General features: G+C 43.9%; 1 protein-coding gene across 1 annotated transcript in view; it reads right to left on the reverse strand.

Annotated features, from left to right (window-relative positions):
- Positions 1-2025: 2025 nt before the first annotated feature.
- The window catches only part of LOC147894390 (acetolactate synthase small subunit 2, chloroplastic-like), a 50286-nt gene continuing 34380 nt past the window's right edge, over positions 2026-17931 (reverse strand). The window contains exons 9-12 of the mRNA XM_087384825.1: positions 5711-5833; positions 5464-5616; positions 5205-5270; positions 2026-2628 (exon numbers count right to left, since the gene is read on the reverse strand). Coding sequence (XP_087240951.1) covers positions 2536-2628; positions 5205-5270; positions 5464-5616; positions 5711-5833 — 435 coding nt within the window. The 3' untranslated portion in view covers positions 2026-2535. The remainder of the gene's footprint in view (positions 2629-5204; positions 5271-5463; positions 5617-5710; positions 5834-17931) is intronic.

The following is a 17931-nucleotide window of genomic DNA, read 5'->3' on the forward strand; positions in this document are numbered from 1 at the left end:
TGGGTTACGTATGCTATCACTATATAGCCCCTATTGGAAAGCCGGTAGGATCTCAATCAATGGCCACAAACCCAATTAAGGAACCCATACTATCGGGTCAAGGGCTCTCACTTCCAAACCCTCGTCGCTTTTACCTCTAACCATCATGCCACACTCGACCTCCATCTAGTGTCTAAAGTAAGACTTATTGAGTATTCGTCTACTTAATGCTTCTCCTCATAAAAGGGGGGCTTACAAAGTAGAGCTAATCGATGCTAGAATAATTACAAGAGAGTGAAGCATTGATATCTAACAATCCTACCATATCCCCTTACCTCCCCATATGGTTTGAGTTACTTTGCTCCATGCTAATGCAATATCTTCAAGCCATGACTTACAATCTACCCTTCCATAAGGAGATTTTTGGTTGTCACATCTTTCTCCTTCCCTTTTTCCCCTTCGAATGGATTCATCAAAGCATGCCACAAAGCCAACGACCAGTTCACATTTGTGTTTAAGCATAAAGATTTTTATGTTTGGCATGGACAAACCCTACAAACGTATATATTGTTAGACCTACATTGGACTTTTACAAAAAATTTTGATGTTAGCCTACTAGTGTTGTTTCAAATTTTCTCATAAATGTTGATGATCTATTACATGGGAAACTAAAAGAGAAGCCTAGTTTTCATGAGTGATGACAATCTTATAGTAAACATCGTAAGCTAAGTGGAAGGAGTTTCAAGGAGGGCAGAGGGAGAATGTGGGACAGCCAAGCTCTTCTCGATAAAGAGAATCTTGTTAATGAGCTAAAGAGCCCATACGAAACTAAGAGAGCTTTTGCCATGGGCATATGGCAGAAGAGCAAATAGCACACAAGAGTTTTGTCAAAGCTTCCATGATGGAGGAGAATTCTACATAGAAAGAAAGAAAGAAAAATCTAATAAAGTCTACAAGAGATCTATTAGAGACTTGCATATTTCAGAAAGACTAAAGCCTCCTTTGTTACATCTTTTGGATGTTGTTTCCTCTTGACTATTTTGTTTGGCTCTTTGTATTACCTATTAATGGGGATGTCTTTATTAGTCCTATTCATGGATACCTAATGGATATGAAGCATTTGCAACCCTACTTGTTTGGGTGGGGAATTAAATGTGCAATTAGTCAAAACTATGAAGTGATTTATATTATGATTGAGCTATAGTAAGAACGTCTCGTGTAACTTGGGTGATGGGTTGGCTTCGTTGAAGTAGGCAGTGATGTAATGGTTGTTAAGGTAATCAAATGGTGGCCCAATGGCCAATATCTTTACAAAGGGAGTGCAAATATCTAGAACTATGTAAGGGAGAGCAATCTAATGAAATTATCTATCTTATTGAGTTAAATCTACCTTCAGCGTTATCCTTTTCTCATGAGAGTCAAATCTAGCATCGTGCTTGTAGTCTTGGTTTGCTTCACATACATCTTCATGCAACTTTTCCTCTCTTCTTCCCTTAGTAATTCTTATATTGGACGTGCCTAATTGCCACCTTCCCTGTGTGTGAATTTTCTCTCTGCAAAGATCAGATTCTATCCTTTTTGTCTATCGATCCCACAAATGCAACTATTTTGCAGCTTATCAAGCAAGACTCCCTAACTCTTATAAAACCAAATTTAGGAACACTAGGTCTAACAGGTATACATCATTAAATAAGTCTCAGAGACAGTTCACCTCAAAGGAGTACATGAAATATTTGCCACTCTCTACAACCTAGAAAATGTAACAGATGACCAAATTGCATTTACAACGTTGTTCAGGCAGAAGAAATTGCATGGACAACTAGAAGCAAAAAGAGAGAAAAGAGCTTACAAACAAGTGGTTCTGCAACAATCGCTACAAGAAGTAAAATTTGGAAAACTGACAAAAGTGAACTGTGTTTCCCCTTGAGCTACAAACACTGGGAAGAAACATAATGAGGAGAGATCAAGATCACAATAGAACTACCATCAGACCACTCTGCTAAGTCGGGTGAACTTTGTCGCTATGAAAGTATTGAAAGCCAAGGATTAACCTTCAGAGACTACCGTTAGAACTACCGTAGTCTCTGCAAAACTGGTAAGAGAATTGAAAGAGACCCAAGTTTTTCCATGATTCAAAATTTCAGCCCTCAGACCACTGTGCTAAGTCGGGTAAACTTTGTCGCCATGAAAATATTGAAAGCCAACAAGTGCCAACAATTTACCTTCAGAGACTCTTGGTGCAAAACAAGTTCAACAAGGCAATGTCCAAAGCAACTACCCCATCTGTATTACGTCCATCTTGTAATTTCCTGCAAAACATTTGATTGTCCTCTGACATAGACCATGATGCGAGACACGAACTGGAAGCACATTGGTTCCAACAATACATGCCAATAAGGATTTGGCCAGATAATTCGAGAAGACCATTAGGTTGAAATATGACCTTTGCTTGTGCCCTGAAGCAACTTAGTTAAGCTCACTATTTGGCTTCTACAAATCCCGCATGCCAGAGTTGCCACGTGCAGCTTGCACTGATTACATGATTTGTACTGCCAGCTAGATGAATGTATTGAATGGTTCCAACTCTCCCAGATATTTTGTATTTACCCCTGATTCTCTCACAAGTGCCACGCGTCCCGTTCTTGCCACCTGTCAACCACATCCAAGCCAAAAGAGACAGAAGCATACATCAAAAATACAATATCTGACTACCAGAGAAGGCCATAACACAAACTTCATGACCACAGAAAAATGTATCAAGAATGTCACTAAGAATGACTCAAAATTTCTCCTACAGCAACAAAAGACACGCCTGCACCATGCAGTCCCCCCCGGGGCAGCCACACATGCATATAGCTCTCTCATAGTCACTTCAGGACAAACCCACTGGTCTGCACACCGCCCCCGCTATGCAGATTATGACTTGTAAGCAAGGGGCTTTAGGAAGAGCTGCCCAGGTGGGAGAGGGGGGTAACGCGCTGGGGGATTTGGAGGGCATGTACACTAATGAAAATTTGATACCTTGCTAGACCTCCCACGCAGTGAAAGAACGTAATATAAAAGGAATAATCTTTGAACCAGATGGAAACACTCAAGTAGATCCAACTTAATCTACATATGTGCATAAAAGTCACTCACAAAGACACTCAGATCTAAGATGATAGACATCAGCGAGCAGCCAAATACCTCGTAATTTATTGCTCAAAACACAGGCCACAACCTGACAACAATGATGCTCTCAAAAGTTCCAACACCTGCAACAAGATGCTGGCTTAGATGCTCAGCGAAGAGCTCAAACCCTGCTCCTAACTCTGCCTCTGACTGCTCAGCTGTGTGCTCCCTCTGTGAAGTGTCAGTGAGCTTCTCTACAAGCCTGAGGGAACCTCAGTCTGTCCCCAACAAATTAGGGTGACTCGCCTTCTCCCAAGACCAGATTGGTCTGTTATACTGCTGACCAGTTTGCCGACCAGTATAAATAAGCCGACTGGTCAACAGCGTCAGCCTTATATCTGCTCTCAGACTGGATTGGTCTGCTATCCTGCTGACCAGTCTAAACTGGCCGACTAGTCAACCATGTGTCAGCCTTATATCTGTCCACAAGGCAGCCCTTGGGATGGGCAGATCCACTGTGATCTCCCCATGTGACATGAAACATGCATGCCCACATGGTACTCTCTCATGCCCCCCAATCCTATGCAGGTGTCAGGTACAAGCCCAACAACAAAAAGAAAGATAACAAGGCTTCCAAGGACAGTGACTATTCTGATGGGGAGAGCAAAGAAAAGAAAAGGCAGTGCTACGATATGCCTAGACATCTGGTGAAGAACTGCTGGAAGAAAAAGGCAGATCGGAAGAAAAAAGAAGAGGCCCAGTCATGAGCCTGGTAATTAGAATGCAAATGAGGTCATTTAAGGAGCTTTTGGAGGTTACTCTGAGCAGTCCTGAGATCAGATACATTGAACAATTGTTGGAAGATCTGTGAAGGTGAAGGACAGCATGGGTTTCTTAGAGGTTGCTGAGAATGAGGCTCCAATGGCCACTCAGAGATGGGTTTGAGTTGGTGACTGGCACTGACTGGAGCATTAGCTCCAAGATTCAGAGACGAGTTGATGAGGGTACTTCAGGAAGGAACTTAGCTTGCTTTGATAGCAAGCAACTACGAAGTGTATACTTTGCAAGGTCCCAGCAGTCCCATGCTCTCCTTATTTGGGATATTATACGTGGGATTTTTGCCAGCCCTATGATTGGAAGCACAAGATTTACAGGATTCTGGTCACACATTTCTAGGTGTGAATAGTAAAAGAGATGTTAGGCAGCATGGCACCCTCACAATCAAGCACAAAACCTACCCGGGACCATACCTTATATTTAAGAAATTATAAGCACGTGCACTCTTCACAATCAGGGGCAAAACCTACGCTGGAGGAGGCTTTAGGGACCATAAGTTATATCTAAGAAGTTACAATCGTGGCACTTTCACAATCAAGGGCAAACCTACCCTTGAAGGAGGCCTTAGGGACCCTACATTATATCTAAGAAGGGAGTTGGTGGGATGCTACTCAACCACATCATAGGCAGCATCAAGTCGATGTCCCAAGAAGGTCTGAACAAGCAAAATGTTCCTTTGTATCCTCCTTTCTAGCTCCTCAATACTAAACTCTTGCATTAATAGTCTAGGGAGGGGGGGGCGGGGGGGGAAGGGAACTCCCCAGTTGGGGAGAACTTAAGGGGCCACTTCCCTGCACAAGCACGAGTACCTCCAGAATTTCTCTGGTGGGCACCATGTTGCACCTCATGACCCACAATAAATGCTCGGTGTAGCCACAACACGTGGGCAATTGCTACCACCATAGCCGCTGCGAGACTTGAGCCTACAACTCACACTCTCTTTTGTGAAGCCTTGAACACTGGGCTATCATCCCTTTGGCCAGTCTACGAGAGATCCACATGTACCTGTTGGTTGTTTGTGAAGTCTCCTCGTTGATTTTTCTAAAGTTTTTTCCCCTTCTTTAAGAAATAAGAAGGGGACGAAGAGGAGCCACACGATAGCAACCCCACAAAGGGTTCCAAGGAAAAAGCCTCGTACTTGTACACATTCATAGAGAAAGCAATTAGAGCTTGTATCAAAATAATTATCTACTGCTCAATATTCCATACATACTTTGGCAAAAACCAAGCAACGACATAGCACAGCATTTCCACATTGTTTCGGTCACTGTATGTACCTCAATAATCCCATATTGATGTACCAAGCGTTGCAAGGCTGCAGTCTTCTCCAGATCACCTGTTAGCTGGTAAAATAAACACAATGTTTAAACAATCCTAAAGTTTGTTAGTATACGTTCACATGCGATTTACTCCAACACGATCTTAGCATCCTTGTACAGCCTCTTTTTTATTCTTTTGATAAGAAAAATGAAAAAAAAACATTGATATTATTGCTTCTAAAACATGTAAACTCTCAAAAGTTAGGCAGTGTATTGCCTCCAGCGTAATTGAATTTTCTGATACGTCAACTGGCTTTGCACGAAATATGCTTGCAATGTCAAGGATGTCCCTCCGCACGTTCGCGGAAGCAGCAATTTTCATCAAAACCAATTCCCTTTCCGCAAAAGGTACGTGTGTCAAATCTTTCACCTGCCATGATTAAATTTGCCTCGGTATTATTGATGATGCACTTTTCCTGGTATTTATGCTTGTACTTAACAACCAAGTAGAATCATGTAGGTACCTTCAATACGTCTACTACTTTCAATATTTGAGTCAACAATTTGTTAATGGAGACATCTGTGCCAGCTACAACAGTAGTTATACGGGACACCCCTGGCTCCTCTGCTGGACCCACAGCAAGAGTCTGCAAGAGACACAAGCAAAATACTGTGATTGCTAACATTTGTGGTGAGTTAGAGATTAAATCTTAAAAGTATGGATGCCTGACAAGATAGAAGACAAAGCAATGTTTTTGAATGGCAAGAAGCATTAATTTGGAGAGACAATACAACGATGCAAGAGACTTAATTGTTATCCCATCTTTGTCTCACCAATGAAATGTCAACTAGCTTACTCAGATCACAGAGACTATTAAATCATTTAAACAAGGCAATGTATCTTAGAATGCAGCACACGATCAACTGAAAAATGGATAAATGTTCTAAGAGAAAAAAGGATATATTCATTCAGTTGCTATCTCACTAAGCTAAGACTCGCATAACCCCTAGGATGTGTTGCACCTAGAGTCATGTCTTGTAAGTGTTAACATTTCAATGGATTTGTGACGTACAGGTAGATGTTAGGTCCAAATGTGTTTGTATTTGATGTACACTTGGGCACATATCTAGGGCCTAGGGGTAGCAGGATAAAGGGTGCATTGGGATGCATAAAATGGTAGGTGTATGAGTCATAGGATAAGGGTAGAGTAAATTCACAAGATGGCACTTTGAGTGGACTCAAGGGTCACAAATGAAGGCAGCCATTTCTGAATTCAGCACTCAATTGGACACACATTTGCAGTGGTTTGCACGATCAATTCACAAATTTGGTATTAAAGCCTCTCTCCAATAAGGAGAAAAAGAGAGAGTGAAAAAATAGGAACTCGGGCAACAGAAACATCCTTGGATACGCAAAGACGATCTATATTGGAAAAGGTTTCCACCAAATCTTTCACAAATTTTGACAAAAGCTACCCCAGACTTTTGTGCGGAAAGGCATTCACGAATCCTAACTCACAATACCAAGGCAAGCTGAAAGGTGAAGCTCCAACTAGGAAAGGAGAAATCCAAGGAGAGAAGCGGGGCAGCAAGGTGTGAATTTTTGTGATAGAAGAAGATGGACATCGCTAAGATCTCCTCAGGATTATGCCCCAATCTCTGAAGCTGCCAGTCTAAAAAAAGTGCCTTATCATTCTACATACATATATCTAGATGAATCCAGGAACATGCCCAAACCATGAACACATAGTGCAGTTTCAATCTCATGATAGTCACTCATAAGGTTGAAACCATAAACTCCATCACACATAGCAGGGGCTAGCTACTATGACATCTCCACTAGCGTCATCAGCGCCCAACAATGGTTGTAGACCGTAGTATAAACATATATGCTCTCACTCATACAAATCCACACCCCCGCATAGTACAACTACTAGTTAGAACACCTTGTCCTAAGGTTTTGTTATATTGGGTGTACTTTGTACTAGTTCATTGATTGCAGCAATACACTTCAGCAGCTCGTTTTTGCTTCAATTGCCTCTTTTCTTGAGCTTCCATTGCTTGCCCTTGCCTACAGTGGTCTCTGAGCAAGTTAGGGTTCCAGCCCTCAGCCATTTTCAGCCACCCGAAGTCCTCTAGGAGCCATTGGGAGCTGTTTGGCGGTCCTTTTCTTGCTGGTCGACACTTCGTTTGAGTCGGCTGCTGCATGTGTGGTCACCTGAGGCCATCTGCAGGAGTTCCATCACCGGAAATCACCCCCTTTGGGCTGTTGGAGCATTTCAGCAGCTGCTGCACGTGTGGTCACCTGAGGCCATCTGGAGGAGTTCCATCACCGGAAATCACCCCCTTTGGGCTGTTGGAGCATTTCGGAGTACTTTGGTGCTGCATTTCTGCCCTGAATCAGCATTTCGGAGCTGTTCAAGACACCCCCGAGCTGTTTTCTAGCAGGCCCCTCCACACGTGTGAGCTGTACTGTTGTACGGATTGCTGTACGACCTGTACAGACTAATTCGCAACCTGTACGGACAGATTTCGGTGCATTGTCTTGCTGTACAGTGCATTTCTGATCCGTATGGAGCTGCCTTGTGAAGCGTGCCAGCGTTTGGAGCCTTGTTTCAGCACATTTGCTCATCTAGTGGCTCCTATTTGAGATTGGAGGCTTGCTGCTGCCCTTTGGGAACCTCTCCTTGAGCCCATTTGCTCTCATTTGCTGTCCCCTTGCCTCGGGCTGTGAGATTCTCTCCTCCGGTTGCTGCTGCACTCGTTTCGAGGTGTTCTCCTTGTGGGAGTACATTCTCTTGCTGTACTTCCATTTTCCAGCCTTTTCTTGGCACCCTTTATTGCCATTTGTTGTCCATTTCACCTCTCCTCCAAGGGTGACTACCTATCCTCGCATTTGGAGCATTTTACTTGCTGCATTTTTTGTCTACATCGCTTGTTAAGCTTCTATTCCTTTGATTTCTTTCATTTCCAGCAAAACAGTCATTTGCCTCATTGGCATTGTGGAAAGACCCCGTGTTGCCTTGGAAGGCCTCGTGTTGCCTTTGGGAATCTTTTTGGAGCAGGTACACCTTGTGACAGCCATACATTTGCAGTGAAAGGTTTTGAAGCTTGAGCAGTAATTTGCCTTTTAGTTTTGGGAGATTGCCCTCCTCTCATTTGCATTGTCAGTGGGTGCCTTTTCCTTGCATTTCAGCACTATGGCTGGCAGTAAGGATGATTTTTTTGGGACGCTTGGGGCTGAGGACAAACTTGATGGCACCAATTACCCCATGTGGGCCTATATGATGGGCATGTTTTGGTTGCCAAGAATTTTTGGACTATTGTTTTAGACACTAAGGTCACAAACCTACTAGACTTGTTGCTTCTGGTAATGTCTCTGGTAAATCTGGTACTGCCTCCCACTACAGGTACTTTGCCTCCTACTCAAGAGCAAATTCAGTGGGATGGACGTGATGCCAAAGCACATGCCTTGATTGCTCTTTCAGTGAAAAGCGTCATTATCCCTCATATCCGTTTGTGCAAGACAGCTAAGCAAGCATGGGATCAACTTGCATCCTTATATCAGGTGCAGAATGAGGCAAGGGTTGCCTATCTCCACAAGTAGTTAAAGGACTTAAAGCTTGAAGAGGGTGGTAATATGGACGCCTATCTTACCAGTGTGAAGGTGTGAAGGATTTGAAAGAGCAGTTGGCCAACATTGATGAGGTGGTTCCTGATTCTCAGCTTGTCTCTATGACCCTTGATGGGTTGCATGATTCCTACCAGGTCTTTGCTACTACTTTGAGGTTGGTTGCAGGTGGCAATGCCAACCATTACTCCTTTGACCAGCTGGTTGCCCTCTTACTACAGGAGGAACCAAGCCATGCTAATAGAAATGCTTCTATGGCAAGTGATCAAGCCTTAGTTCCACAGCACAAAAACAAGGGCAAAGGCAAGGTTCAGCTGGTAAGCCCCCTCATGCAGATGCTGGTCACTCCCATGATGCATCTTCTTCTGGGGAGAAGAAGAAGAAGAAAAATAGATATGACTATTGCAGGAAACCTGGGCATGATATCTCTAAGTGCAAGAAGAGAATTGCATCTGAAAAGGAGCAGTCCGGTCTTGCAGTTTCTGGTACTCCTAGTCCATATGATCAACATGAATCAGCTAATTTTGCACATGATCAGCATTGGGCTTTTCTTGTTACTTGTTAGTATAATCCTAACATCCATGATGCGTGCATGATAAATTCTGATGTTTCTGATGCCTGGTTCTTTGATAGTGGTGCTAGCATGCACATCACTTCCTGCAAGACATTATTCAGCTCACTTGCAGTGTTAAGTTGCACATTGACTAGAGGTCTCTATAGACTTGATGCATATGACAGATGTTTGGATGATGCTGGGCTTGTATATTTAGATGCTTATGTTGTTAATGCTTCTACCATGGCAGATACTCATTTATGGCATGAGAAGTTTGAACACCTCAACTTTGGGGCTTTGGTGAAGTTACACAAAGATGACCTGGTTGTTGATCTTCCTAAAATGCATATGCCTTCAAAGCATGTCTGTGAAGCATGCTTGCTTGGAAACATGCATTTTTTTGCATTTCCCAAGGATGGGAGAGTTGGTACATCTCACAAGATGTATTTGATTCATAGTGAAGTTTGTGGATCCATGCGGGTTGCAACTCTTGGGAATTTTACTATTCTATCACCTACATCGATGACTTTACCAGATATACTTGGATTTTTGCTTTGAAATCCAAATATGAAGTTTTTGCATGTTTCAGACATTTCATGGCCTTGGTAGAGAATGAAAACGGGCTGAAAATTGCCCACATCAATACAGACAGGGGGGGTAAATCTATGTCAAAGGTATTTGCTGATTTTATGGCCTCACGTGGCATACATCATCAATGCATTGTGCCTTATACTTCTCAGCAAAATCCCGTGGCTCAGAGAAAGAATAGATCAGTCATGGAGATGGACATGTGTATGTTGAAAGGAAAACATTTGCCTAACAAATTGTGGTTGGATGCCGTTATGTGTGCAAACTATATCTTGAACAGATGTCCCACAAAGGCATTGAAAACCATCACACCTTATGAGGCTTGGACAAGTCATAATCCCAAGATTTCTCACATGAGGACTTTGGATGCTTGGCATATGCACATGTGCCTTCTCAGACACGCACAAAGTTGATGATAAAGCTGTCAAATGCATTATTATTAGGTATAGCTCAGAAAGCAAGGGCTACAAGCTCTACCAGCCCCACACGGGCAAGGTTTTTGTCAATAGGGATGTTGTCTTTGATGAATCTTCATCTATGCCTTTGCTGGACAGTCAAAAACGGCCCATTGTTGATGCCCTAGATCTCTTTGACAACTTGATGCCTTTGTTTCTGTCAAACTCTCATGATGATGTCACATCTGAAGTTACTCATCTTCTTCTATTTGTCATTGCAGCCACATGTGTAGTCTGAAAATCAGTATGATTTACAGCCTGTTATGCCTCAGATTGATCAGGATATTGTGCACATGGCTATTGACCAAGAAAGAAAGAAAGAAAGAAAGGTGTATTAACGTCTTCAGGAGACCTCGCGGGTCTATGAGACAAGGTACAAAATATATGTAACCCATAAAAGCCATTGTGGGCTGAAGCAAAGGGCTCACTAAGGCCCTTGCTGAGTACTAAGTGCTAAAAATGCAAAAAGCTAGTACAAAATAGTAGGAAAAAAGCAATGAAGTATTGCTCAAAACCAGAGCTCCAAGTACATGTGCAAGCTCTATATAACCCGGCTCCTTGATGGCCCTCTGATGCGATGCAAAGAGCTCACGTATCTATGTTTGCCGGGCTATGTACCGCGGTGGCGGGGGGCGTGCTCTCTTGGATCTCTGTATCCGATGGGCTACATCAAGAGTAATGCCTCGTCTCTAAGGAGGGCTAAGATAGGCTGGACCTCAATCGTGCATGCTTTGGTCACCCCACGTGCCGTGTGTGGTCTTCTCCTAAAGGCTTCCCCGTTGGATCCTTGACACTCTAAAAGACAGCAAACAAGATGCTCCTCTGCCAGCCTATACTAGAGCATCTGTCCGGAAAGATTGCTTCTGCATTGGTTGCTACATCATGAAATGAAGAGCCCTTATGCCATAAGGATGGCATTTCAAAATGAATGTTGGTTGCAGGCTATGTAAGCTAAATTGGATTCTATCCATCAGAATAACACGTGGGAGTGTGTGACTAGCCTCCTGGCAAGAATGCCATTGGAACTAAGTGGGTACACAAAATTAAATGGAAAGCTGATGGTTCAGTGGACCGTTACAAGGCCCGTCTTGTTGCTAAGGGCTATGCACAGCAACAAGGCATTCACTTTGAGGAGACTTTTGTCCCCACTTCCAGGATCACTACTATCCGGATTGATATTGCCTTTGCTGCCCACTTTCATTGGGAGGTACATCCGCTTGATATTAAGACAGCTTTTCTTCATGGGCACATGTAGGAGGAAGTCTATGTTACCCAACCTCCTGCCTTTGAGGTTGAAGGTCTTAAAAGGAAGATTTGCCACTTAAAGAAAGCCCTCTATGGATTGAAGTAAGCACCTCGGGCTTGGTATTCCAAGATACATGCTCATTTACTTAGTCTTGGCTTAAGCTACCCTTTACATCTGTAAGAGTGGGATAGATTTACTGATTTTAGTACTCTATGTGGGTGACATGCTTGTGACTGGAACACACGCTGAGCAAATTGCAGCTTTAAAGCTTGACTTGCATCAGACATTTGCTATGTCTGATCTTGGCCTTTTTCATTATTATCTCGACATTCAATTTGCTCGCAGTGAGGGGGGTATTTTGATGTCACAATCCAAGTATATTGGACAGCTTTTGCAGCATTTTCAGTTTGAGGATTGTAAGCCAATATCCATACCTTTAGAGCCTGGCTTTCACTTCTCATCTGAGGATGGAAATGGTGCATGTGATGTCACCCTCTATCAGCGGGCAGTTGGTTGTTTGATTTATTATTACAGTTGGTTGTATGATTTATTATTGCCATACCAAACCCGATCTTCAGTATGCTGTCTCACAATTGAGCAGATATATGCATAGCCCCTCTACACACAATTGGCACACCATGAAGCGTATCTTCAGATACCTCAAGGGCACTGAGCATTTGGGCCTTCTCTATGAGGCCAATTCTTCACTTGCCATGCATGGATTCACTGATAGTGATTGGACTGGCTGTTCCAACACCCGTGTGTCACATAGTGGCAATTGTTTCATGCTCGGTACTTCATGCATCTCTTGGTTCAACAAGAAGCAGACTATAGTTGCTACTTCTAGCTGTGAGGCTGAGTACAAAGCAGCTTTTATGTGTTTGGCTCCGGAAGTTACTTGCAGAGCTTCATGCATGTCAAACTGCTCCTACCATCATCTTCACTGGATAGTCAGAGTGCTTTGGCTGTTGCACGGAATCCAGTGTTCCATGCCCGCACAAAGCATATTGAGGTTGTCAAAGAGAGATTATCAATAGGTGATATTCAGTTGTCTTATGTTCCCACTGAAGACAACTTGGCAGATCTTTTTACGAAGGCTCTTCCTCGAGATAAGTTTGAAGCTTTTCGGTAGGCTTTAAACTTAGTACCTTTTGTGACTTGATCTACTATGCTCTGTACAGTCATAGGTTGCTATATCCCTACAAGGTGAACATGTGCAACCATGACATTAGTTATTCAGGTCCTATTCCTTGGTATGTGCCTTGTAGGCCTAGTTAGAGGGAGTTACGACACTTGGTACAGTTAGTGCATGTACCAGTTAGGAGACTTAGTCCATCTACAATACCTTGTCCTACGGTTGTGTTATATTGGGTGTACTTTGTACTAGTTCATTGGCTGCAACATTACACTTCAGCAGCTCGTTTTTGCTTCCATTGCCTCTTTTCTTGAGCTTCCATTGCTTGCCCTAGCCTACACTAAGAGCAATCAACAATCTGTTTGTACCAAACATGTCCATGGAGAAGGTCAACTCACACTTCACCATATCTCCATGCATGATCCACATAGTGTTTCTCGGCCATCCTATCCATTGTAGAGAGACATCATTGACACATCGCCAAACCTATAAACCCAAGTCGACATATCTAGGTATGAGACCCCAAGCCAAGTAGCCATTGCCTCCGTGGGCCAATATGTGCCATCAAGTAAGGGCGCCATCGACTCTAAGCACAATCAACAACCTACTTGTACCAAACACGTCTATGAAAAAGGTCGACTTGCACTTCACCTTATCCCCATGCATGATCCACATAGTGCGTCCTACCTCTCCTATCCATTGTCCCATGAAGCTCAACATCTGATTCCCAACTCTGCAAAAGCTCTTGTACAAAGAGTACCTTGCAATGGAATTGTGAATCGATGTCAAAGAAGAGAAAGCAAAAAAAGGAAGGTCGCAAAATGCCGCCCTAACCTACTCCCCTTTGACACCAAGAGGGAGACACCACCGCAGGGGGGGGGGGGGGGGGGGGGGATGTGAACGGGAGATTGCCACATCTAGGGAGGCGAGAGGAGGCAAAAGGAGAAAGGGGAGAGCTAGAGATGGAGACATCAATAGAGGAACAAGGGGCAATGAGAGGTGGAGGCCTCAACATGCACGACAAGGGAGCCATCAAAGGCATGCGGAGGCAGGGATGCTACAAGAGGAGGAGGAGGAGGAGGAGGAGAGGAGAGAGAGAGAGAGAGAGAGAGAGAGAGAGAGAGAGAGGGGAGAGAGAGAGAGAGAGAGAAGAAAGTAAGATATATTAATGTCCGCAACGGGCCTCGCGGACCTATGAGACAAAGTGCGAGTCCAAGAAGTACCTCATACAAGCCATTGAGAGCTGAAGCAAAGGGTTCACTAAGACCCTTGCTGAAAACTGAAAGCAAAAGCTAAAACGCTAATATGTTCAGCTAGTGAACGAAATACTAGAGTAGCAAAGTAACAGAAGCGTGTCAAGCGCTCAAGGCTAACACTCCTAGTACATGCTCAGGTTCCATATATCCCAGGTAACCTGGTGGCACTCTGATGGGATGTGAGAAGCTCTCGTATCTGTCTGTCGAGCTATCTCATGACGTGGGGGAGGACGTGGTCTCCTCGATCTTTGGATCCGGTGGGCTATGTCAAGGGTGATGCCTCGTCTCTAGTGGTCGCCTTTGAGAAGGGATGAGATAGGCCGAACCTCGATCGTGCGTACTCTGGGCTCTCTCCGTGTCGTACTGGAGTGTGTATCACTCGTCTGACCGCATCCTAGTGGACAATCCTGCTACTGATCCATGATGTTCTCATCTCATCTACACTGGCAACTACGATCTATCAATGGTGACCTGTGACATCAATCCATCCTGCTCTCTCGCTTGTCGCATCAATGTGTCTCTCTGTCGGTGCATCTCAAGCAAGTAGGGCCCAACACAGACCTGATCATGAAAATGTATCAACCACGTGAGTGGACCAAAGCCATGCCCCTCCTAATAGAGACAGTGATATCGTCCTCGCATCTCATAGTAGACCGGACAAACACATAGAAAATGCTCCTCCATCTCGATCTCCCCCATCTGGCATAGTGTGCAAGTCCTTTGCTCTCTAGGTATGCCTGCAACTCTCCCTGTCTCGATCCGCAGCTGATGTGATGAGACTCGTACCTGACCAATGGCCATCCTCAATGCATGTGAAACTCTCATGTCCTCAAGATACTGAGGTCTAATGACAAGACCATGCTCTGAGATCCTCAGGAAGTGATAATGGTAGAGCTGGAGCTTGGTGGAGAGATCCTCTCCCCCCCAAGCCCTAGATGTATGGAGCTGGAGGAGGTCCAACCGTATAATACAGTTGATCTCATCTCATGGGATCATTTCGGGTTGTGCGTCCAGGCTGTACTAAAAGGGGGGAAGTCTGTCCATTTGAATGCCGTGACTACCCAATGGCATTTGTCCTCATTGGGCCACAGACATCATTGTGTACTAGCTGCAATTTCCTTTGTGAGAGTTTTGAACAATTCTTTTGAAAAGGAAATCGATGCGTCTTACCCAAAAGACAACCCTCACACACATGTTTGGAAACTGTGTGAGTCAGAGATACATCATTTGCCATCTGCTGTGGATGTAGCTTTGCAAGAGCTCTATAATTGAGATGGCCCATTCTCTCATGCCAAAGATGAGTTTCAGCAAGCTGTGAATCTGAAATAGCCAATGCTTCAATAGAAAGTGCAGCCGAATGATGATCAAGGTGATAAAGCCCTTTTTGTAAAGTGCCAGTGAGAACTATGGCATTGTCATCACGAAGATCATAAACTAGGCATCTGTAGCCATCAAAAATCACTCTGAAACCTGAAGTAGCAATTGCTGAAATTGAAATCAAGTTGACTTCAATTCCAGGCACAGAAAGAACATTTGTCAGAGTGACAGGATGGCTTGAAATGGATGTGAGCTGCACATCTCCAACTCCTTTTACAGCATATGAAGCATTATTAGCACATGTAACAGTCCCCCTTAGAGGTGCATCAGAAGAATGAAACAACTGTCTCCAAGATGTGACATGCTTGTAAGCACCACTATCAAAGTACCAGGACTGGGCATCATTAGCAGTAAAGAATGCATCAGCTTTGGAGGGATCAAATGAGCAATGGACAGCCCATGCCCAATCATCCTGAAGAGCATGTGCATGTGAAGCATCTTCTGGCTCATGGGATTCAATAGCATGTGAGGCATTGACTGTCAATCCTGCTTTCTTTTTCTCCGAAGCAATGCGCTTCCTGCATTCTGAAATGTCATGTCCAGGCTTGCGACAATATTTGCATCTTTTCTTCTTTGACTTATCTGCTGTATTTTTAGATGCATGGGAGGAATTGCAGCTGCTATGCGCAGATTTTGGCTTGCCCATAGGCTTGGAAGCCTTGCCTCTTCCTGCCTGCTGTGAAGCAAATGCATGATCCGGAATAATGGCTTGTCTATTAGCTCTACTTTGCTCTTCCTGCAAAAGCAAAGTCACTAGCTGATCAAAAGAATAGTGGTCTCGATTACCCATGGCCACTAATCGAAGGGTTGTAGCAAACCCTTGATATGTATCTGGCAGTCCATTCAATGTGGTACTGACAAGCTGTGAATTTGGCACCACCTCATCAATGTTGGCAAGCTGTTCCATGAGGTCCTTGACCTTTGTCAGGTATGCATCCATAGACTCACCTTCATTCATACTGACTTCCTGTAATTGCCTTCTCAAATATGCAACACGAGCTTCATTGCCAATTTGATAGAGAGAAGCCAATTTATCCCAAGCATCCTTTGCTGTCCTGCAAGACCGGATGTGTGAAATAATTATTCTCTTGCATGATAAAGCAATGCATGAATGTGCATTTGCATCTCTTGCATCCCATCTTGACTGTTCTTGAGTTGGAAGAGCAGCAGCAGGAGTGCTAGAGGAAGAGGCATCAGGAGAAGTACCCCCTGCAGAAGGACCAGCAGTAGAGGCAACCACTGTAGCATTGGCTGGCCTCAGATCAGCCCCAGAAACAATATTCCACAAATGCTTTGCAACAAGAATATGTTTCATGAGATAAGACCACATCGGATAGTTGGTGCCATCCAACTTATCATCTTCACGAAGAACTCCAAATAAATCTTGATTGTTCCCAGCCATAGCAAATGTGATACCCTGAAAAAGACCTGAAAACCCAAAAGCCTCAAGGCTATCACTACAGAAAGCTGGCTGTCCAAAAAATGACAGCAAATATCTGCAAATTTCTGACCCAAATCAAAGGGCAAATGCAGATCTGACCCAAATGTGACTGTGGCAGGCAATGTTCACTGCAAAAATAGCAAATCTGGCAAAAGCCCTAAATTTATTGAGGGCAAATAGGCCAAAAAGAGGACAAATGCAGAAAAGCCCCAAATTTTGCTGAAATTTTTGCAAATGTGACCCAATGTATGCAAATCTGACTCAATGTCCTGCAAAAGTGACTCAATGTCCTACAATCTGACCCAATGTACTGCAAACAAACAAGAGATTGCAAACCAAACTCCAAAGCCCCAATATTCTTGCAAGAAATTGCAACCAAAGAAGGTGGAAAGAACTGGAAGCCCCAAGAACTGCCAATGTCCGTATTCACAGCCAATGCTAGCTAGTACGGATTCTGACACGCTGTACGAAGCACTATACAGTGAATGTATAGAAGTACAGTATCCCAAAAAAAAGGTACGATGCCTGTACGGAAGCATGTACTGAACATGTACTGTGCCTGTACGGAGTGCATGTACAGCTGTACGGAATGTATGACGAAGGTACGAAAAGCAGTACCAAACGTTGTACGGTGACGTACGGAACGGGTACGTTGTACGGACAACTGCTGTGTACGGTTGTATGAAGCAAATCCAATGTACGTTGTGCATTGTAGGTACGATGTACAGACGTCTGGTGTACGGAATCACTAGCACGGAGAAGAGCGTACGACTTTAGTAGGTACTATGAGTGAGTATGACTATACGGTGCAGGCACATAGTACGGAGAAGCACGAAGCAAAGCAGTACAAAACCGTACGGTTGTACGACACACGTACAAGGGACGTACGTAGTCCAATCGAAAATAGGTACGGAGCTGTACCGTACGACTATACGGATGGAGGAGCGGGTGCAAGTGACGAATCTAAACGTGGCTCTGATACCACTGTAGGATCGGATAGGAGAGAGAGAGTGCAGGTAGCTAAAGAAGCGATGAGTTAGCCGTCACGTCAAATCTTGGATAA

Source organism: Dipteris shenzhenensis, chromosome 14 (genome assembly GCF_047967505.1).
Source record: "Dipteris shenzhenensis isolate YYH24624 ecotype China chromosome 14, Dip_SZ_1.0, whole genome shotgun sequence".
Taxonomy (NCBI): Eukaryota; Viridiplantae; Streptophyta; class Polypodiopsida; order Gleicheniales; family Dipteridaceae; genus Dipteris; species Dipteris shenzhenensis.